Genomic DNA, 23,452 nt, shown 5'->3' with positions numbered 1-23,452 from the left:
AAGGTAATGGGTTGAAGTCTTATTAGCTTTTAACTAAGGCATAATAGCTTCTGGCCATGGCATTCAACTCCAGACATATTTTCATGTGACACATAAATCATAATGATAGTTATTATAGCAGAAAACAAATGCTTTTTTTTAATAGTGCAGGCATCTCCCAAAGTAATGGATGTATGTGCAAAACTTTGGGTTGTTTTGGGAGTGGGGAGGGAATGATCACAGGAAGAAGGGTCTTAATTTTCATAGCTATGTTCTTCTATCCCTCTTTTTGATTTCTAAATCTCCTGAAGGTGTCAAGAAGGCCAGTATGGCTGCAGTATTATGGCAGGAGATAAAGTGTAAAATGAAACCAGCCTACATATCTAAAACAGTACTGTTTTAAGACAATTATTATTTAGAAAGCAGACTAATTCAGAAGCAAATGAGACATCAGGGCAGCAGAAGGGACGGTGAGATAGAGTGGGCCCTATGAATTACCAAAGACAATGTAATATCCACAGTTCTAAATTTTCATTTAATTCTAATACACTGATATTAATGTATGTTTGATAATTCATAAGTTTAGTAGTTCCCAACATTTTTAGAATGCACATATTAACATTCAAATAAGGCATTAAAGGAAGTTTTGTGAAGGATGAAATGTTTACCATAATACTTTTTTAAAGCCTTGGTACATTTTTGAAAGATCAATATTGAATTTTTAAAAATCTAAGAAAAGTAAGGTTTTTTTCCCCACAAGATATGTAAGAATCGCTTGCTGGCATTTGTATTTTCAGTGCCTAGCATAAAACAGGCCAAATTTTCAAAGGTAGTTAATAATGGTTTATACGATGACTTGTTTCATTTCATCTAGCACCAAGTAAGAGATTGAAGATATTGTCGGATTTCTCCTTCACCTCTCATTGCCCTGCTCTTCCTAACAGGCCACCGTGTAAGCACACATCCCGTTGCCCCACTAAGGAATCAAATCATTTTCGTTTTAAAATGGCTGTTCAGATTACATTCACCGGCAGAATTCTTCCCCATTAAGGTAGGATAGCAGTTAACACTAGTAGCTGTCAACTTCTTTGATTAGGAATAAAGAACTCTTCTAAGCAAAATCAATCAGTTTCCTGTTTTTTTTAACATGTCATGTAAATCCTTTTAATTGCTACACCTTTACTAATCATGATTGTTATTTATGTCAAGGGAATTTTCCCCAGGCAAACATGATTGATTTCCTAATGAAAAAGTATGCTTATTTTACGTAGTGCCATGGGTTTTCTCTTATGCTTCTTTCTTTCTTTCTTTCTGTCTCTTCTCTTTCTTTCTTTCTCTTTGTTACTCATCAAGGCAGATCATACATTTGGATCAAAAAGAGAAACTGGCAAGTAGATCCTAAAGCACACATTTCTTAACCTGAGTAACACCTGAAAACATAAGAGTTTAATTACATATTCTATTGAAAATTCAACTTTGGTGCTTTTGCAAGAACTTATGCTGTCAATTTCTAACAAATCATATCCCTCAGTACACAACTATTTTCAAAAGAAAATAAGTCATAGAAAAGTATATTTTCCTATATGCTAATTGGTACACTTTTATAGCAAATCAAAAATCTGGAGTAAACTGAAAGTATGTTTAACAACAAAATATAGCATATATGGCTACTATAAGTTTGCTAGTGTAAAGTGTAAAAAAATAATAGACACCTCAATTAGAGTCAGGAGACCAGAAGGGGGAGCTCTCATGACTTGTGAAGATAGTAGAGCCCAACAGAAGAAGACAACTCTCCTTTCCTGGCAAGGACTCAGCCAATGAAAAGCCACAGACTCTTTGTTTACTATAGCCCTCCCAACTTCCTTTTCCCTCTATAAAAGCATTCTCCTTCCCTTGCTGTGAGGAGGACTTGCACATGGCTCACCATGGTTGCAGACCCCAAATTGCAATTATCTGCTGATCTCGAATAAACCCATGTTGCTGGAGAAATACCTGGCAGTCTATTTGTTTTAGGTCAATAAAAGGCAGCAGTGAATTTGCATTCTGCAACTAATCTGTAAATCCCGTTGCTTTTTTTCTGGAATTCTGTAGGCACAGTGTCCCACAAAACTGTGTACCACAGTGCTAGAGATCTCTTTTAGCATCAGTCTACACAAAAGCCTCTGATAAGACACTTCGCACAAGTGACATGGAATTTTTTTTTTACTTTTCAAGAAAAATAAGGAAACTTTATCAACCACTCCTCTTCTGAACAAAACTTAGATTACCAACTGCTCTTTTAATTATGCTCAGTAATTTTCAAAAGTTGAGACATCTCTGATGTTTTTAAATTGTGCATCCATAGAAGATAACTGGATAAAACACAATAGACATTTCAAAAGATGAATCTTCACATCTGACTCATTTGGCACATCCTTAATTTCCAGAATAAAATCAGCAGAAATAAAACACAATTTTCAAAGAATTTATACATGCCAGAGTCTTAGGACAATGAACTTCTAAATGCACAGACAAGGAGCTTCTGCTCATCTTACTAGTTATACGCACTTTTCCTCAAGGAGTAACTGATGCTTTCTGGTTTATTTGTGGAACTTTTGTTTGTAGGAAAGCATATACACATGGCCAGATCTTGTTGGTTTCTGTTCCGGAGAATGTTTCCAACACCCCTTTTTTCCTAAGGATGAAAAACAAACAAAAAAAAGACAGGTCTGACAGCATAAAAAAAGAAAATCACGGGCTGAATGGGAAAAGATATTTGGAAATGATTTATCTGATAAGGGGTTAATTCCAAAATATACAAAGAACTTATACAATTCAACATCAAAAAAAATAAACAATCTGATTAAAAAATGGGCAGAGGACCTGAACAGACATTTTTCCAAAGAAGACATACAGATGGCCAACAGACACATGAAAAGATGTTCATCAAAAAAAAAAAAAAAAAAAAAAAAAAAGTTCATCATCACTAATCAGGGAAATGCAAATCAAAAGCAAAATGAGATATCATCTCACACCTATCAAAATGGCTTTTATCAAAAAAACAACAAATAACAAGTGTTGGTGAGGATGTGGATAAAAGGGAACCATCATGCACTGTTGGTGGAAATGGAAATTGGCGCAGCCACTGTGAAAAACATTATGGAGGTTCCTCAGAAAATTAAAAATAGAACTACAATATGATCCAGCAATTCTACTTTTGGGCATTTATCCAAAGAAAACAAAAACACTAACTCGAAAAGCTATATGCACCTCCATGTTCATTGTAGCATTATTTATAATACCCAAGATATGGAAACAACCTAAGTGTCAGACGAATGCATAAAGAAGATGTAGTATGTATATAAAATGGAATATTATTCAGCCATAAAAAAGAATTAAATCTTGCCATTTGCAAAAACATAGATGCACCTAGAGGGTATTAAGCTAAGTGAAGTAAGTCAGAGAAATATAAATACTGTATGATTTCACTTGTAGAATCTAAAAATCAAACCAAATGAACAAACATAACAAAACAAAAACAGACCCACATACAGAAAATAAATTGCTGGTTGCCAGAGGGGAGAGATACAGGGGAATAAGGGAAATAGGTGTGGGATATTAAGAGGTAGAAACTTCTGGTTTCTACAGAAGTTTAATGTAAAATAAATAAAATAAATGTCATGGGGATGCGATATACATCATAGGGAATATAGTCAATAATATTGTAATAACTGTATGGTGACAGTAACTAGACTTATTGTGATCATTTTCTTTTTTTTTTTTTTTTTTTTTGTGGTACGTGGGCCTCTCACTACTGCGGCCTCTCCCCCGCTGCGGAGCACAGGCTCCGGACGCGCAGGCCCAGCCGCCATGGCCCACGGGCCGAGCCGCTCCGCGGCATGTGGGATCCTCCCGGACCGGGGCACGAACCCACGTCCCCTGCATCAGCAGGCGGACTCCCAACCACTGCGCCACCAGGGAAGCCCTGTGATCATTTTCTAATAAAAAAATATTGAATCACTATGTTGTACATCTGAAACTAATATAATATTATAAGTCAATTATACTTCAATTTTTAAAAAATGAAAGAAAAAAACCCCACAGGTCTGGGTTTTCCTAATGAGCTTTTCAAAATGATTCTTAAAAGATGATAGTGTAGATTTAAGGGTGTCAGTAAGTATAGGTCTGTGTGATCAAAAGAGAAAGGCACTTGGCTGGGTGTTAGAAAACCTAGATTTTGGTTTCAGTTGTGCACTCTGGCTAACACAAATGGTCACTTTTAAGATGCACCTATCATTTTTTGAGCATGTGCTAAGTGCTAATAATTCATTTAATCCTCTTTAAAGCTCAAGTTTCCTTATTTTACTGATAAAACTATGTGTTAGGGATGTAAAGCAATAACCCAACTCACCAAAATGGTAGTAGGTTTCCAAACACAGGTCCTGCCAAACATCAGAACATCCTTGGCTTTCTCTGTCTACTTACCCCTTTGCAAGACAGCTTTCTAATACTTGATTATCCTTCCTTCTTTCACTTGGTTTATTTTTTCTCTATGCTCTCCTTCTGCATTTTAGGGAAAAGGGAATTTTAAAACGTTGTTTTTATTGTTTCCTATTGGGTTTCTCCATTTCTCCCCAGGCAGATTTGTCTGGCTTGTTACCATGCCAGCAGCCAAAGTCTATTCACTCCAGTTTCCTGAGGGTTCAGTGGTGATAAGTATCAGAATCCAGGGGCTGCTTTTCAAAACAGATTCCTGCCAGAGATTCTGGCATTCCTCTTATTTACTCTCCTCCTCCAGCTACTCATATACACACTGGCTTAAAGGCCGCAGAAGAGCAAATGAAGAACTCTGGTTTATTACTTTCTAAAAACAGGATCTGTCATACTTGTGCAACCTTTTCACTAGATTTTAAGATGTTTCACTGGGAACAAAAGCATTCCTTTCTGGATACCGCATAAGATTTGCCAGTTAAGACTATGTTAAATAATTCCCACTGTTTTCTTGGTAAGAAACATCTGTTAAAGCCCTCCTGCTTCTAAATTCACAGACATCTTGTAAAACTTTCAAGAGAACAAGCTTCTTAACTGTTGTAAGCCTCTTGAAGAGCCACCTTAAAGTCAAGCCAATGTCAGAAGTGGGTTAATTACTGAAGGAACAACTATAGGCACCTATTCAGTCCTAAAGCTGTGTACCTTGGACAAACATGTGTCACCTTAATTTCTATGTAATAAAATGGAGCCAGCTTCAGCTATTGTTCCTCTAAAAAGTAAAAGCATCATATCGCTTGTAAACGCAGACTTAATTACACTATCAGATGTCCCACAGCTGAGAAGTTTTAAGAGCAACAATACAACTGTCGGTATTTTAAAATAACAATGCAGACTCTAAGGCTGCTGCAAATACCACTTGTAATTGTTGGTTAAGTCTAGTCCTAGTTTTATGTGCAGGAGCTTAGACAGAAATGCTTTGATTGATGCCAAGAGGTAGCAAAAGCCAGAAGCCGAGAAAGACTAGGGTACCTCCTGAAAATAGGGACCCGGGCTATACACTTCATCTCTACAGTCTTGCCCAAATTCCCTTCCCACATTTTACAGAACTAATCCCTACAGCCACTGTATTTCCACTGCATTCTGTTATTACCTCTGTTAATAGCCTCACAGTGTTCTTATCTGCTCAGCAACAATGTGTTCTCCCTTCTTCTGGTTACTTTTGAACGAATAACAAACGCCTTTTAGGGAAACAACCTTTTCACCAAACTCAGTCTGTGAGATTCAGATGGTACTGTCCCTACTTCCCAGACTCAAGTATGGACATGATCAGAGCTAGTTAGTACTAACTCCAGGACTTTTGCAGGCAAAGAGGCTCTCTTTTCTGCTGGGGTAAACTGGTAGGACGTGAGCTGGAATGTTGAGGGGCTCACACAGGGAGAGCCCACCTGAGATTGAAGCCAACATAAGGAAGTGGAGTGACCAAGGCCTGATGACACTGTTTGAACACCTGGACCCAAACTATCTACCTTTGGACCCTTTAGTTACATGACCAATAAATTTCCCTTTTGCTTAAGCTAGGGTGAATTAGGTCTCTGATTCACATAAGCACTTATCACATTGTATGATGAATATTGTTTACCCAGCACTTTGCCTCATAAAGAAGGTGAGTTTCTTTGGCGCTGGCAGGGACTGGGTCTAATTACGTGTGTGGACCAGGGGCCTAGCTAGCACAGTGTCAACCGAGTAAATTATAATCGTTACCACTGAATGATTTAACAGTGCCAGGACTGCTGTAAGTCTTTACAGGGGCTCTCTCACTTCACTCCCTTAACAACCCTATAAAGTGGGTACTATTTAATACTGCTCTGATTTTACAAGTGAAGAATTTGTGGCACAGAAGTTGAAACACCTTGCCCAGGGCCACACAGCTGGTAATCTGCAGAGCCAGGCTCTTTATATAATCAATCACAAAATTATAGTAACAGCTACTCCCTTGTAATTTCACCCTCCAGAAATAACTATTAAAATAATTTGGAGACTACTGCTTCAGAATTCACTGCATAGTTACCCCATTACAACAACAATAATAATAGCTAATAATCATATAGTGCTTAATGTGTGTCAGACACAATTCTAAGGGTTACACATATTAACTCCATCTTTCAACCCTTTAGTCTCATCCCCCTTTTACAGTGGAGAAAACAGAGGTTAAACAAGAGGTTAAGGTCAAGTTAATAAATGGTGAGCTGGGATTTGAACTTAGGCACTCTGGCTCCAGAGTCTGTGCTTTAACCCCAGCACTGTCCTGTCCTAATGCTGAGTCATTTTTCAGTAAGTGAATGAATGAAAGGAAAGTGAATGTAATCAATCCTCTGTTAGGAGAGGGGAAGGCTGAGTAAAGAAACGGAATTATTTCTTAGCCTGAGTCAATTATTAATTCAGTAGAGTTCCCATATTTGTGGTGGGATATGACTTCCCTTAAGAGTTAACAAAACTATGTTTGAATATAAACTTCTAAAGACTGTTTGGCAAATAAATGATCTGAGGATTATGTCCTTTGAGAGTCTTCTGTGCTGTAGTGTCCTCTATTGTCACAGGGAGTGGGCACCATTAGGTTTGCCTCCCCGGCATTCATTCCAGCCCTCCCTCCACTAGACAACAGAGTTTGGGTGAGACTGACCCACTCCCTGCTCTGGGTGTGGACCAACGAGTGTAATCTCTCCCATCCCAGTGACTGATTCAGGAATGGGCAGTAACCTAGGCCTAGAACACAAAGCATTCCCTGACCACAGTGGCTGTTCAAGTTGGTTCAATCTAAGGCTTTTGTTCACTGTGGGGAAGGCGACCCCTCAGCCTTTCATAAAGAGAATGCTGTGGCTGTTCCTGGCAACCATGTATAACTATGCAGGAAGCCTGAAGACAGAGCCAATACAAAACAGAGAGAAGAGCAAAATTCCGATCAAACCTAGGGGCAAATGAAGCCCAAACTACCTTCTGGCCTTCTCTGTTACACAAGCAAATACATTTCCTTTATTTATTTTTATTTTTTTTTGCTAAGAGTCTATTTTATTGATTTCCACAGCTATTACAATGAAAGCAAATGAAAGCAAAAAACTTTCTTTTAAGCTTAAGCTTTTGTTTTGATAGACAATTTATCAAAGTATACAACATTTTAACATTTCCTTTATTATTTAAACCAATTTGAGTTGGATCTTCTGGTATTTTAGCATTTTGGCTATAAAGCATGGATAATCAGAAAATGATTTAGTGATTCATCATACAAGAGAAGTTGTGAAAAGTGACCAACTCACCGGTAGTATTCCAGGACGGGCTCTGTTTGGGCTTCGTAAGCCTTCAGTCTCTTGACAACCGTCTCTGGTCTATCATCCTCACGCTGAATGAGAGGCTCCCCAGTCAGATCATCAATGCCCTAAATGGGAGTTAGAAGATGCTGGCATCAAATATCATATTTTTGAAGGATATTTTTATAGGTAGTTAACTGATTTTTAAACAGACATCTATGCAAGCAGCAAACAAAAATGTGTTTTTAAATAAATGGAATCAAATCCAAATCCAGGTCATTGCGACACAGAGCCATGAGACCCCACGATCATTTCCACAGTGTCAATCACCTTCTCTTTAGAGCAAAAGGTTTTCTAAGCAGCCTCTAGATAATTTTATATTATATATTATATTTATGTTATATATTATATTATATATATTACATTAAAAACATATATATACAAAAAGATTCAGCTACAGACTGGGAATCTCAACTGCAAGCCCTAAATAACCCAAGGTGTCATTAATCCCTACTGCCCCAATTTCTAACACACTCCCTGACACAGAGTAGGAAATCAATACATGCTTTTGAAGGAATAACCCCCGTTGCTCCTGGGGATGCCTTTACTACCAAGCTGACTGGACTAGACGATTTGACTACACCAAGTAACCTGAGAACATGCCCTCAGGAGTTCTGGTCATCCAAGGGTATCCAAGGTCACCTGTGAGTGCAAGAGGACTGGAGACAGTTGGCTACGCTGAAGGCCAAGTCAGTTCCCCCCTAAATACTCACTATGGTTTTGGGAGGGTTGAATTCGATGTTGTAGACACGGCCACTGCCTGGATGGATCCAGCGAGCAGTGAGGCGTTGCTTGATGACCTCAAAGGGCACGTTCAGATTAATCACTGTGTCTATCTGATAAGCTCTATCCAGGGCTTCTGCCTGTGGAAGTGTCCTTGGAAAACCTTTACAAAGTAAATTAAAAATCAACAAAGGGGGCTTCCCTGGTGGTGCAGTGGTTGAGAGTCCGCCTGCTGATGCAGGGGACACGGGTTCATGCCCCGGTCCGGGAAGATCCCACATGCCGCGGAGCGGCTGGGCCCGTAAGCCATGGCTGCTGAGCCTGCGCATCCGGAGCCTGTTCTCCGCAACGGGAGAGGCCACAACAGTGAGAGGCCCGCATACAGCAAAAAAAAAAAAAAAATGAACAAAGGAAGAAAGAGCCATGGGGAGAAAGGGGAGAAGGAAGAAAATTAGTTAATATTGAGCAATGTGAACAAAAGCAGTAACACCAGGAAGGCGGATGACAACCTTGTTGTAGTTGTAGGGCAGCCGTGATAGTTAATTTTATGTGTCAACTTGTCCAGACCACAGGTTGCTCAGATATTTGGTCAAACAGTATTTTGGGTGTGTCTGTGAGGGTGTCTTTTGGGGTGAGATTAACACTTAAATCAGTTGACTGAGTAAAGCAGATTGTTATCCCTAATGTGGATACGCCTGGATAGAATAAAGTTGCTGGCCTCCCCAGAAGATAAAGGGGAATTCCTCCTGCCTGACTGCCTTGCAACTGGGACATGGCTTTTTCCTGCCTCTGAAATCAAACTCAAACATCACCTCTTCCTGGGTCTCATCTGCCTTCAGACCGAAACTACACCATCACACCACCGGCTCTCCTGGGTCTCCAGGTTCCTGACTCACTTTGAAGATCTTAGGACTTGCCCACCTCCATAACTGTGTAAGCGAATTCCTTATAATAAACACCTCTCTCTAGAAACTAAACATCAACATATCCTCAAGGATCCCGCCACACCTCTGGCTGGGGAATGTTTACAGCTGATTGTAAGTTACTCTCCAGCCTTCCTTCTTCCTTTTGTGATCCTCCCTTATCCTAAATATTCTCCAAGAGCGGGGAAGGAACAAAAAGTCATATCTGAAGGAGCTTAGAAATCATGCAGTCCATTTCCCTCTTTGCATTTAAAAAAAAGCAGGCCAGAGAACATGACTGGCTCCCAAGGCCCCAGGGTGGGGAGTGGCAGCACTCAGGCCCCCTGCCCACCATCCATGTCTGTAGCGCGTGAAATCCTCACTCTCCTGTCTGCACGCATCCTTTTGGGCAGCTGAAATATTCTCAATATTCCACTTACCATCCAATAGCCAGCTATATTGGGTGAGATTTTTCAGCTCATGAAGGACCAACCGAGTCATGACATCGTCTGGGATGAGCTTCCCTTGGTCAATGAAAGTCTTGGCTAACACACCAATTTCTATAGCAGAGGTGGGAAAAAAGAAAAGTCAGCAAGTGCATCTATTCTACCCTATTCTAGTCCTCTAGGAAATTGGTTACCTAAAGACGCTCCCTGGATAACACACTCATTTGAAAATGTGCATCATCAACTTTTGTGATAAAAACAGAGATTACAAAATAATCTACGCCTATTTCAAAATCTCCATTACATAAAAATAATGGAAAGCTATAAACCAGTATGTTAGCAGTAGTCATCTCTGTTAGAATTGTTATCTTTTCTTTTTTTTAACATATTTTCACTTTTCTGTGTTTTTCTAAATTTTCTATGGGAAAAAATATATATACTAACTGAAATTATTTTCTTTTTAAATAAGAAACTGAAATAGTCATTATTTTTAAGTGGCTCAGTTTAAGTGCCAGCAATCATGTTACTATAGAGATTTTTCTAATCCTCTAAGAGATGCTGCTGTCACAATTCAGTTTTTGACCAGATCAGCACTGTGATCATGTTATATTTTAATGAAATACATGAAAAGAATTTATGAACAACTTTTATGTATTACCTATAATTGTATGTCATTCTTACACAACAGTATTTTCATTTCCTCATCATCTCTTACCAAACTATTTACACACATTCAGAATTTTTCATGCCACTGTAAAAACCTGTGTACTGGGCTTCCCTGGTGGCGCAGTGGTTGAGAGTCCGCCTGCCGATGCAGGGAACACGGGTTCGTGCTCCAGTCCGGGAAGATCCCACATGCCACAGAGCGGTTGGGCCCGTGAGCCACGGCCGCTGAGCCTGCGCGTCCAGAGCCTGTGCTCCGCAACAGGAGAGGCCACAACAGTGAGAGGCCCACGTACCAACAAAGAAAAAAACAAAAAAACCTGTGTACTTATAGTTTTGTGCTCTTTTTTCACTTAGCATCATTTTGTAAATATTTTTCAGTGATTTTATATAGTCATTTAGTCATTTTTGGTAACTAATACTCCATCAGTATATATCTATGTTTGATAAAAATATACTCTTTCGGACTTCCCTGGTGGCACAGTGGTTAAGAATCCGCCTGCCAATGCAAGGGACACGGGTTCGAGCTCTGGTCCGGGAAGATCCCACATGCCGCAGAGCAACTAAGCTTGTGCGCCACAACTACTGAGCCTGTGCACTAGAGCCCGCGAGCCACAACTACTGAAGCCTGTGTGCCACAACTACTGAAACCTGCACAACCTAGAGCCCGTGCTCCGCAACAACAGAAGCCACCACAATGAGAAGCATGAGCACAGCAACGAAGAGTAGCCCCTGTTCGCCACAACTAGAGAAAGCCCACGTGCAGCAACGAAGACCCAATGCAGCCAAAAAAAAGTCTACATCAAAAAAAAAAACTCTAAAAAAAAAATTTAAAAATATATACTCTATCATGGCAATATATACTGTTAGACATTTAAAATTTTAAATTAGTCTTGATTTTTCCCTACCACTTCTGCTTTTAAAGATCTTAACACTCTTTTTTTTTTCTTTTTTTTGGGGGGGGCTTCTGAGTTATTTCTGATGGATAAATTCTCAGGATTCAGAGATTAAACAGTAAAAGTTTATGACTGTTTTCATGGATACCAAGGGGGGAGAGGGGGTGGGATGAATTGGGAGATTGGGACTGACATATATACACTACTATGTATAAAATAGATAACTAATGAGAACCTACTGTATAGCACAGGGAACTCTACTCAGTGCTCTGTGGTGACCTAAATGGGAAGGAAATCTAAAAAAGAGGAGATAAATGTATACATATAACTGATTCACTTTGCTGTATAGCAGAAACTAACACAACGTTGTGAAGCAACCATAGTCCAATAAAAACTTTTTTTTAAAGTTTATGACTGTTTTCATAATTCTTGGTATGGACTGACATACTGACTTCAGAACATATCCTAAATTGTCAAATTCATGAAACTTTAGATTTCTAACTAAACACATTAACTACATGGAAATTGGCTGCCGTATAACAGGTATACTGCTTGGGTTTATAAACAGCATCTGGAAGAGGCCCTGGGTTCTGAGAGCGCCCAGGACTCTCTAAAATACCCTCTTGGAAAGGTCCACATACTTAATATGTGTGCACCTCTCTGTTGTCAGGGTTTTGACCACTGCTCTGGGGAACACAGAGCTCAAACTCAGTATTGAGAAAAATCATAATTCTCCAAGGCTGAATCCCAAAAACTAGTATTGGTCCCTCCCCTCCCCTCTCACTCTTCAGGCCAAGCCCTCAACTAATGGCAACAAATGGATTGAGATGATTGGATTAACTAATAAAGTACCTAATTTTATATTAAGTATAAGAATAGCCTTAAAAAAAGATGATCTGTTCTTGCCATTTCAACACTGTACCAGAGACTGTAGCCAGGGCAATGAGTCCAGAAAAAGAACAAAAGGCATCCAGAAAGGAAGAAGTAAAATTATCTCTATTTCTAGGTGACATGATCTTGTATTTAGAAAATCCTAAGGAATCTACTAAAAAACTATTAGAACTAATAAATGAGTTCAGCAAAGTTTCAAGGTACAAGATCAAAAGTATACAAAAATGAACAATATGAAAATGAAATTAAGAAAATTCCATTTACAATTGTATCAAAAAGAATAAAAAACTTAGCAATATACTCTTTTAAAAAAGCACAGAACTGGTAATCTGAAAACCACAACATTGTTGAAAGAGATTAAAGAAGATCTAACTAAATGGAAAGATAGCTTATATTCGTGGATTAGAAAAGTTAATATTAAGATGGCAAGACTCCTTGAAAATGATCTACAGATTCAATGCAATCCTATCAAAATCCCAGCTGGTGTCTTTGTAGAAAGTGACAAAATGACTGTAAAATTCATATGGAAATGCAAGGTATCCAGAATAGCTGAAAACAATCTTGAAAAAGAAGAACCAAGTTGGAGGACATGCACTTCGGATTTCAAAAGACTGTTTGTACTGGCATAAGGATAGACATAATGTTGCTATGAATATTCATATATAAGTTTTTGTGTGAACACATGAAACAGAAATGAGAGCCGAGAAATAACCCCTCACATTTACGGTCAGTTGATTTTCAACAAGGATACCAAGCCAATTCAATGGGGGAAGAAATAGTCTTCTCAACAAGTGGTGCTGGGAAAACTGAATATCCATACACAAAAGAACAGATTAGGTTAGGTGGGCCTCTATCTAACACCATATTAAAAAATTAACTCAATATGTATATCACAGACCTAAATATAAGAGCTAAAACTACAAAACTCTTAAGTGGACTTCATTAAAATTTAAAACTTTTATGCTTCAAAGAACACCATCACCAAAGTGAAAATCCAATCCACTGAATGTGAGAACGTTCCTGTAAATCATATACCTAATAAGGAACTTTTATCTAGACTATCTAAAGAATTCTTACGACTCAGCATTTAAAAAGGAAATCCATTTTTTTAAACGGGCAAAGGATCTGAATACAAAAAAAACAGATATATGAATGGCCAATAAGCACATGGAAAGATGCTCAACATCATTAGTCATTAGGGAAATAACAAATGGAAACCACAATGAGATATCACTTCACACTCACCAGGATGGCTGTAATCAAAAAGACATAACAACAACAAAAAAAAGACAAATGTTGGCAAGAATGTTGAGAAATTGAAACCCTCATATATTGCTTGTGGGATTATAAATGGTATAGGCGATTTGGAAAACAGTGTGGCAGTTTTTCAAAGGTTTAAACAGAGTTACTACATGACGCAGCAATTCAGCTCAGGTATATTTTTCCAAGAGAAATAAAAATTAAGTTCACACGAAAACTTGTATGTGAATGTTCACAGCAACGTTATTCACAATAGCCAAAAAGCGAAAACAACCCAAATCTTCATCAAATGACAAGTGGGTAAATAAAATGTGGAATATCCATACAAAATTATATTGTTTAGCCACAAAAAGAAGTGAAGTACTGATACATGTTGCAAAGTGTATGAACTTTTTTTTTTTTTTTTTGGCTACGTTGAGTCTTTGTTGCTGTGCGCGGGCTTTCTCCAGTAACAGCGAGCGGGGACTAATCTTCATTGCAGTGCGTGGGCTTCTCATTGCTGTGGCTTCTCTTTGTTGTGGAGCACAGGCTCTAGGCACGCGGGCTCAAGTAGTTGTGGCATGCAGGCTCAGTAGTTGTGGCACACAGGCTCAGTAGTTGTGGCACATGGGCTTTGTTGCTCCGCAGCATGTGGGATCTTCCCGGATCAGGGCTCGAACCCGTGTCCCCTGCATTGGCAGGTGGATTCTGCACCACCTGGGAAGTCCCAAAGTGTATGAACTTTGAAAACATGACAAGTGGAAAAAGCCAGACACAAAAAATCACGTATTACATCACACCATTTATATGAAATGCTCAGAGTAGGCAAATCTAGAGAGACGGAAGGAAGATCAGTGGTTGTCCAGGGCTGGGAGCATTGGGGGAAAATGAAGAGTGACTACTAATGGGAATAGGGTGTCTTTTTGGGGTGATAAAAATGTTTTAAAATTGATTGTGGTGATGGTTGCACAACTCTGAATGTAATTGAAAAAAAAACACTTATTCATAGTTTAAGAGGGTTAATTTTATGTAATGTGAATTATATCTCAATAAAGATGTTTTTTTAGAAAATGTAGGACTTCCCTGGTGGCACAGTGGTTAAGAATCCGCCTGCCAACGCAAGGGACACAAGTTCAAACCCTGGTCCGGAAAGATCCCACACGCCGTGGAGCAACTAAGCCCACACACCACAACTACTGAAGCCTGCATGCTCTAGGGCCCGCATGCCACAACTACTGAGCTTGCATGCTGCAACTACTGAAGCCCGCACACCTAGAGCCCATGCTCCGCAACTGGACAAGCCACTGCAATGAGAAGCCCACGCACTGCAACAAAGAGTAGCCCCCACTCGCCACAACTAGAGAAAGCCCGCACACAGCAACGAAGACCCAACACAGCCAAAAAAAAAAAAAATTAAAGATGAAAAATACCTGGTAAGCAAAACAAAACAACAACAAAAAGCCACTCATAAAACCAACATTACTCAGGAATAATTATCATCAAAACTGATAATATAGGGCTTCACTGGTGGCACAGTGGTTTAGAGTCCGCCTGCCAATGCAGGGGATGCGAGTTCATGCCCTGGTCCAGGAGGATCCCGCATGCCGCAGAGCGGCTGGGCACATGAGCCATGGCCACTGGGCCTGCGCGTCCGGAGGCTGTGCTCCGCAACGGGAGAGGCCACAACACTGAGAGGCCCGCGTACCACACACACACAAAAAAAACTGATAATATACAAACCTCCAAATATTTTGTTTTATGAGTAGATAGTCCCATGCATAGTCTAATAATCATTTTCATATCACTAACAACTTTCTATATCACTAAACACAATAGTTATCAAAATCTGAAGCCTGTAATGCTTCCATTTAAAAGAAAAATAAAATGATTCAACTCTCTACGTCATAGTCTAAGCAGTTTGTTTATTACATTTCAAGTTTTTACTCCCTCTTAAAATTACGCAAGGACTTTTGTCCAGCATATTCTTTGGACATTTAGTAAATTTTTATTCCCTTGATTGCGTATAATTTAATGTATCTAAATAGACTCCACATTAAAAAAAAAATTTCCTTTTTTATTCAAAATGTTAACGAATTTGGGAGCTTCCACACCTACAAAACACAAAAATCTAGTTTAAAAGTAAATCAGGGGCTTCCCTGGTGGCGCAGTGGTTGAGAGTCCGCCTGCCGATGCAGGGGACACGGGTTCGTGCCCCGGTCCGGGAGGATCCCACGTGCCGCGGAGCGGCTGGGCCCGTGAGCCATGGCCGCTGAGCCTGCGCGTCCGGAGCCTGTGCTCCACAACGGGAGGGGCCACAGCAGTGAGAGGCCCGCGTACCGCAAAAAAAAAAAAAAAAAAAAAAAAAAAAAGTAAATCATTCAAAAGAAACTGATTTTCTATAAAGTTATTCACAAATAAAAACAGAAAAGGAAGCTTAAAAGGGAATAGGAAGGGTTAAAACCAGCTTTTGATTTTAAGGATAATAATCAGAAATTCTAAAACACAGAAACATTAATACAAAAAAACCATTTTTAATTCTATATCTCCTTTTAACATCTGGTCATTCTTATAAGACTACTCAAACCAACCACACCTCATATCCGAACTAACTGGAAACAACTTATTGTTTGAGCAGCTATGAAGTACAAAAGAGGGCCTGACCAACCTGTAAATACAGTTCTCTTTTATATATGCCAAGAGAAAGGGCTACAGAGAATGAATCTAGTTCCTGCCAAAAGTGCTTTTAGCGCTTCCCTGGTGGTGCGGTGGTTGGGAGTCCGCCTGCCGATGCAGGGGGTGTGGGTTCGTGCCCTGGTCCCGGAGGATCCCACGTGCCGCGGAGCAGCTGGGCCCGTGAGCCATGCCCGCTGGGCCTGCGCTCCGCAGCGGGAGGGGCCGCGGCGGTGAGGGGCCCGCGTACCGCAAAAAAAAAAAGTGCTTTTAGCATTGTTATATTATAATGTGCATAAAACTTTAAAAACATGTTGAAATAAAACTAGGAAAACAACAGGAATGAGTCAAATGATAGCTTTACACCCAATCACGGGCTTAAAAAAAAAAAAAACTTTCTCAAATAATAAAGACTGAGTCAACATAGTGGTTACCTCTGGGGGGGCAGGAAGGAAATGTGATGGATAGGCACATATGGGGACCCCAAAAGTACTGGTTTTCTGTCTGATGGTGGGTAAATGGGTGTTTATTTTATTCTTCTTCTAACCATCAAAGAAATTATAATACTTTCATGCATGGGATATTTCACAAGAATTATACTGAAAATCAAAACATCCCTTGACCCTGGTCCTCCCTCCAACCATCACTCAATCTGACTCCTCTTCAGTGAAGCACCTAGAAAGAATTCCCATTCCAGGTCTATATTCCTCCCCTTCCCACTGTGCTTCAGGATAGAATGTCAACTCAAGAACTGTATAAAGGTCCAAGTGGGTCTGGCCTCATCTTCTCTCTCCCCGACCTACCTCCCCACCATTTCTACCCAACCATCAAACTATGGCCCCAGCAAGGAGCTCCACATACTCTGGGTCCTCCTAGCCTTTGCACACGCCTCTTTCTCCTCTCTGTTGCCTGATAAGCTCTCACTCATCTTTCAAGATACATCTTAAAGGGTTCTTCATGATGAGGTGTCCCTCAACCTCTGAGGCAACCAAAAGTTCCTCCTCTGGACTTCCATAATGTCACAGACTTATCTCTGTTTCAGCACTTATCACACTGCTGAAACTACCTGTTTACATGTTGGTATGGACTGCATTGTGTCCCTTAAAATCCATATGCTGAAGCCCTGACCCCCCAATGTGGCTGTATTTAGAAATGGGGCCTTTAAGGAGGTAATTAAGGTTAAATGAGGTCATAAAGGGGAACTTTAATTTAATATGACTGGTGTCCTTACAAGAAGAGGAAGAGGAAAGACCACATGAGGACCCAGTGAGAAGGTGGCCATTTGCAAGCCAGGAAGAAAGGCTACACCAGAAACCAACCCTGCTGTCACTTTGATCTTGGACTTCTAGCCTCCAGAACTATGAGAAAATAAATTTCTATTGTTTAAGTCATCTAGTCTGTGCTATTCTGTTATGGCAGCCTGAGTAGACTTATGGCCATCGGCCTGCCCATGTTCCAACTGTGAGCACCTGCAGTGAAATATATTTGTCTCTGTATCTCCAGTACCCAGCACACATTGGGTGCTCGACAAATCCATGGATGGATGAATGAATGGATAGCTAGAGAGATGAGCTGCCTGGATTATCCTTGATTCTTTTTTTCCCCCCAATAAATAAATACATATTTATTTATTTATTTATTTTTGGCTGCATTGGGTCTCTGCTGCTAAGCATGGGCTTTCTCTAGCTGTGGCGAGCAGGGGCTACTCTTTGTTGCAGTGCGTGAGCTTCTCATTGCGGTGGCTTCTCCTGTTGCAGAGCATGGGCTCTAGGCTCGTGGGCTTCAGTAGTTGTGGCTTGTGGGATCTAGAGCGCAAGCTCAGTAGTTGCGGCACACAGGCTTAGTTGCTCCGCGGCATGTGGGATCTTCCTGGACCAGGGCTTGAACCCATGTCCCCTGCATTGGCAGGCTGATTCTTAACCACTTAACCAGGGAAGTCCCTATCCTGGATTCTAGCCATGGAATTTTTGAAAGGCCTAACTTACCTTGTTAGAAAAAAAGAAATGGAGCAATCCTCACAGAAAGCAATATTGTTAAAGGTAGAAAACTGTGCTTAACGGTTTACTATCACTTGTGTAAAAAAGAACAGAGGGAAGAATAGGTAAACTCTGGGTTGTATGTGCATGAAATAGCTCTGAAAGGATCTTTTCACTAAATGTCCTTTTAAATTTTTTGGAATTCAAAACCATGTAAATGTATTGCCTATTTTCAATACAAATCAAAATTTTTGCCATTACAAAAATAATTTGCTCTGTCAGTATCATTCTAATTAGGCACATCTATGCTGCCTGTGTGTACATAATAGAAGTTTTGTTAGACATACAGAAACTTGGGAGCTGACAGAGGCTTTGAGGATTACCTACTGAGTTCAACTTCCCCAACTTACAAATAAGAACAAATGAGATCCAAAAGGGGTAGCCATCTAGTCCAGGATTATGTCTTTGAGAAGCACTAAGCTGCAGTGCAGTTTCTCAAACTTTGGGCAATCACATGGCAACCTTACAATTTCTGCCATAGCTGAACTATTATTTACTGTATAATTTTCTTTAAAGTGACCCAGCTTTTTAAATTTTTTTTTAAATTAATTAATTATTTATTTATTGGCTGCGTTGGGTTTTCATTGCTGTGTGCAGGCTTTCTCTAGTTGCTAAAAGTGGGGGCCACTCTTTGTTGCGGTGTATGGGCTTCTCATTGCGGTGGCTTTTCTTGTGGAGCGCGGGCTCTAGGCACGTGGGCTTCAGTAATTGAATCACATGGGCTCAGTAGTTGTGGCTCACGGGCTCTTGAGTGCAAGCTCAGTATTGTGGCACACAGGCTTAGGTGCTCCGCAGCATGTGGGATCTTCCCGGACCAGGGATATCGAACCTGTGTTCCCTGCATTGGCAGGCAGATTCTTAACCACTGGGCCATCAGGGAAGTCCAGCTTTTTAATTTAATAAGCTATAATGTTCACAAAATTAAAGGGTTGGTGTGCTAGTTATCATTTTTCAAATACACTTTGAAATTAAAAATTTTATTGATTTTTTATTTGCATTTAATTTTTGAGAAAAATTTTTGAGAAATGTTTTTGTCTACCTAAAATTATCTCATGAACCTCAATTTTGGAAATGTTGCATAATGGAGAGAGTAATTTAATTGGCATACAAGGAGACCTGGGTGTCCACTTTTGTCTCCCAGCGACTGGTTTTTATTATTGAGCAAGTTCTTTAACCTCTCCTGAACTCGGTTTCCTCATCTCTAAATGAGAGGGTTGGACTAATGACAAAGGGGAAGACTCAAGTTTCCTGACTGCAGGGTTCAGTGGTGGTCTACAGTTACTCCAGGTTTGCTACAGTCAACAGGTTCCCACATATTTCCAGTGTCTTTATCGCATCTGCTGGGATGATTTTAAACTTTAGCTATAAAATACAGCCATGGGTTATATAATACAGCATCATCATGAAATGGTGGTTGGAAAGTAAATTGGCACCATCCTTCCTTAGCATATCTGATGGTACTGTATTTATAGAAATTCATCACTAGGGAATTTATTTGAAGCAAATAAGTAGAGATGCTGCCAAATGTTCATGTACAAGGATAGTCATAACAGTATTAATTATAACAAAGAATGGTTAACCACATAAGTGTATAATAATAGGAAAATGTTTCAATTAACAATTGTGCAATCTTGATGAAACTAAAAGACTGCTTAGTGATGTGTGAACATGCTCACATAAGTGTGAAAAAAGGTATCTAAGCAATCATTTAGTCTGCAAAGACATACAAATGCAACAGAGAAAAAAAGAGAGGGACTTCCCTGGTGGTCCAATGGTAAATCTGCCTTCCAATGCAGGGGATACCGGTTCATTCCCGGTCAGGGAAATAAGATACCACATGCCACGGGGCAACTAAGCCTGCACACCACAACTACTGAGCTCGCGTGCCCTAGAGCCTGCGCACCGCAACTAGAGAAGAGAAAACCGGCACGCCACAACTAGACAGAAGTCCGCGCACCACAAGGAAGAGCCTGTGCTGCAACGAAAGATCCTGCATGCCTCAACGAAGATCCGGTGTGCCGCAACTAAGACCCAATACAGACAAAAATAATAAATAACATAAATAAATATACATTTAAAAAAACAAAAGAAACAAAAAGGAGAAAGAAAAAAAAGAAAAAGCACCAAAGGGTTAATTATAATTGTCTCTGGGTGGTAGAACTATACAGGACTTCAATTTTCTTTTTTATACTCCCATTAAGTGTTTTCCTTCCTTTCTAGTAAATATACTTTACTCTTGGTATCAAAAAACATTAAGCAGTATTTTTTAAATAAAAGGTTACACCTCTCCTTTGGCTCTGATCCTGGGGGAAATATCCAATCCATTCACAAATATTTTTTGAGAATATATTCTTAGTCCTGAGATACAGAACATCTGTAATAACAATCTCATGACACCTCCCTCAACTCCATTTTCTGTTTTCTTTGTTAAAGAATTGCCTGTAGAGACTCCAGAAAGAGCAAGCGTCTAAGGCAGGCTGCACATCTTTCCCAGTGATCCTCTCCTCCCTCCCTCTAGCCTCTCTTTTCATGTTGTGGAGTCAGGAAGAGGATGGCGGGCTTGTCATGGGATGCTAAGGATAAACAAAGAGGGTTGTTTCTTAATTTAAAATAAAAGTTTACTTAATTTGCTTTAAATTTAATTTTTTTCAATGTTTTGTGTTTTCCCAAGTTAACATATCTTTAACTCTTCACTGAAGGTGTTCTCTAACACTCAATTATGCCTCACTGCTGAGTTATTTTTCAGAGAATCGCTTAAGTATTCTTTACTCCTTCCCACTTTGAATAACCTTGCCCCAAGATGGTGCAGTACCGGGGATTGTTTATTGTTACCTAATGCAATCTGTTGCATCAAGAACACTACGAAGTGAGCCAAACAGTTTAACCTTCTGAAGTTTAATACTTTATGATTTTTTTAAAGATCAATGTTAGGAGAAAAATAAAAGTAGTAATTCACCAGATTAGGTGATAAACCAAAGAACTCCACAAGACAAGCTAAAAACAGTTTTTTCATTTGAATGTCAGTATTCTGAAACAAACAAAAAAACCCACCTAGAAATAACCTATATAACCCATCAATAGGGGATCGGTTAAATAAACCATGGCAGATCCAGCAAATAGATACCTATACAAATGTTAAATAATGAAATGGATTTCTGTATTTTCGTGTGGAAAAATATCCTAGATATAGAGAAAACACACTGGTGCAGAACACATATTTAGTAGGATTACATATTGCATAAAACATGGGATATACATATACCCTGTATGTGCTTATACACAAATACAGATTTCTAAAAGCAAGCACATGACACTGCTCCCCTCTGAAGAATGAGACTGAGGCAGGGAATGAGAGAGACTTTTACTTTTAATATTATGTACTTCCATACTGTTTCCAATCCTTTTTTACCTTGTGCAAGGGGTTAGTCCTAATTTTTAAAAGGAGCTTCAAAATGACTTTGTTTTGGAAAGTAAAGGTCAACACTTTTGAGAGAGAAAAAAAAAAAAAACTCACCTTGCTGTTACTTTTGGAAAACAGCTTTCTTAAGATATAATTTACATAAAATCCACCCATTGTAAAGTGTACAGTTTGTTGACTCGATTTCGTGCTGAGTTGCAAGAATTTTTTTGGCATGAGAAACAAAACAATCTTTCAGATAACCATGCACAAGAACAGCTTTCCTGTCTAAAGATCTAAGCCAATTTTGTGACAGCAAGGAGGGTAAATAATATTGGCCTTCAGATTATGGGGGAAAGGTCAAAACCAGAAAATTCCATAGCGTTTAACAAACAAACAAAAAATTAAAAAAGAAAGCGCTGGGCTTCCCTGGTGGCGCAGTGGTTAAGAATCCACCTACCAATGCAGGGGACAGGGGTTCAAGCCCTGGTCCGGGAAGACCCCACATCCCGCAGAGCAACGAAGCCTGTGAGCCACAACTACTGAGCCTGCGCTCTAGAGCCCACTCGCCACAACTACTGAGCCCACACGCTGCAACTACTGAAGCTCGCTCACCTAGAGCCGGTGCTCCACAAGAGAAGCCACTGCAATGACGAGCCCGAGCACCGCAACAAAGAGTAGTCCAGCTCGCCACAACTAGAGAAAACCAGTGCGCAGCAACGAAGACCCAACAGAGCCAAAATTAAATAAATTTATAAAACAAAAAAGAAAAGAAAGAGAGCTCTAACAGTTCTCCAAGCGCAAGGGCTGACAGAGAATAAGCCACACACAGATCACGGACCCTTAGGAGCAGCTGCGACTGGGGCTGGACTTACCTCTCAAAGCCATGTGGTTTTCTTTAATCTTTGAACTTCGAATGTGTCCTAACTTCCTAGTGCGTTCCCTCAATAACCCACCTGAAGCTATCCACAGAGGCCAGAGGTTTCGGGGAACAGTATCTCAGCAGCTCGAGGACTTCCCCGCCCCCACCCCCCGGGCGGCAATTGGGAGATGCTGCGCCCACACCCCTGGACCCGCATTCCTGGGACCCACTTCCCGAGCCTCGGTCCCTCCGCCCACAAATCCCCACCAGGACGACAGCGCACAGCCACCCCTCCCGCCCGGGCTCCCACCTGTGCCCCGAAGCATATTGTCTCGGAGCAGGTCCCCGCTGGAGAGGTGCTTCAGCTCGAAGTGTCTGGTGATGCGCGAGGACACGGTGCCCTTGCCAGAGCCCGGCGCCCCCATGATAGCTGCGCGCACTAGCCGCGCAGACGCCCCCATGGCCGCCGAGAGAGGCCGGGGCCGCGCGGACAGTGGGGCTTCGGCCTGGCTGCGCGCTCACCCGCTCCGCAGGCCGGGGCCGGCCGGCTGGCAGCGCTGCAAGAAAGCTACGGCCTCCGCGCCCAGGCGCTCCCGGAAGTGAGGCGACAGCCTCCAGGCCAGCCCCACCCAAGCCCCGCCGGGCTGCCGCGCCCGCCCCTGGCGACCCGGGAACCCCCACCCCCATCCCCCGCGCCTGACCCCGCCCGGCCCGCGCAAGCCACGCCCCCTCGGCACTTCAGCAGCGACCCTTGCGAGCGACTCGGCCGCCCCACACAGCCCGCGGCTCTCCGCGCCTCCTCCCCACCCGCCAGCTCCCTCAGCATCCCCTTTGCTGTCCTCTGCCTCTGGGGGCCCTCCTCCGTGACCCCTGAATGCCCCCTACTTCCCTCAGATCCACACCTCGCACCTGTCAG

General features: G+C 40.9%; 1 protein-coding gene across 2 annotated transcripts; it reads right to left on the bottom strand.

Moving 5' to 3' along the window:
* Positions 1–1,403: 1,403 nt before the first annotated feature.
* AK3 (adenylate kinase 3) lies at positions 1,404–23,167 on the bottom strand. Of its 2 annotated transcripts, XM_065879013.1 has the most exons (5): positions 22,847–23,167; positions 9,877–9,996; positions 8,525–8,697; positions 7,761–7,879; positions 1,404–2,653 (listed from the first exon to the last, which is right to left on the bottom strand). In XM_065879013.1, exons 1-5 carry the CDS (start codon positions 22,995–22,997, stop codon positions 2,533–2,535), a joined length of 684 nt encoding a protein of 227 aa, XP_065735085.1. In that variant the 5' UTR covers positions 22,998–23,167; the 3' UTR covers positions 1,404–2,532. The 2 variants fall into 2 exon arrangements, with proteins under 2 accessions (XP_065735085.1, XP_065735086.1); XM_065879014.1 differs by lacking the exon at positions 9,877–9,996 and having other exon boundaries at positions 2,533–2,653; positions 22,847–22,997.
* Positions 23,168–23,452: the final 285 nt, after the last annotated feature.

The sequence above is a fragment of the Phocoena phocoena genome, chromosome 6 (genome assembly GCF_963924675.1).
Source record: "Phocoena phocoena chromosome 6, mPhoPho1.1, whole genome shotgun sequence".
Classification (NCBI taxonomy): domain Eukaryota; kingdom Metazoa; phylum Chordata; class Mammalia; order Artiodactyla; family Phocoenidae; genus Phocoena; species Phocoena phocoena.
Note: the sequence above shows the minus strand (reverse complement) of the source record. Positions and strands in the feature narration are given on the sequence as shown.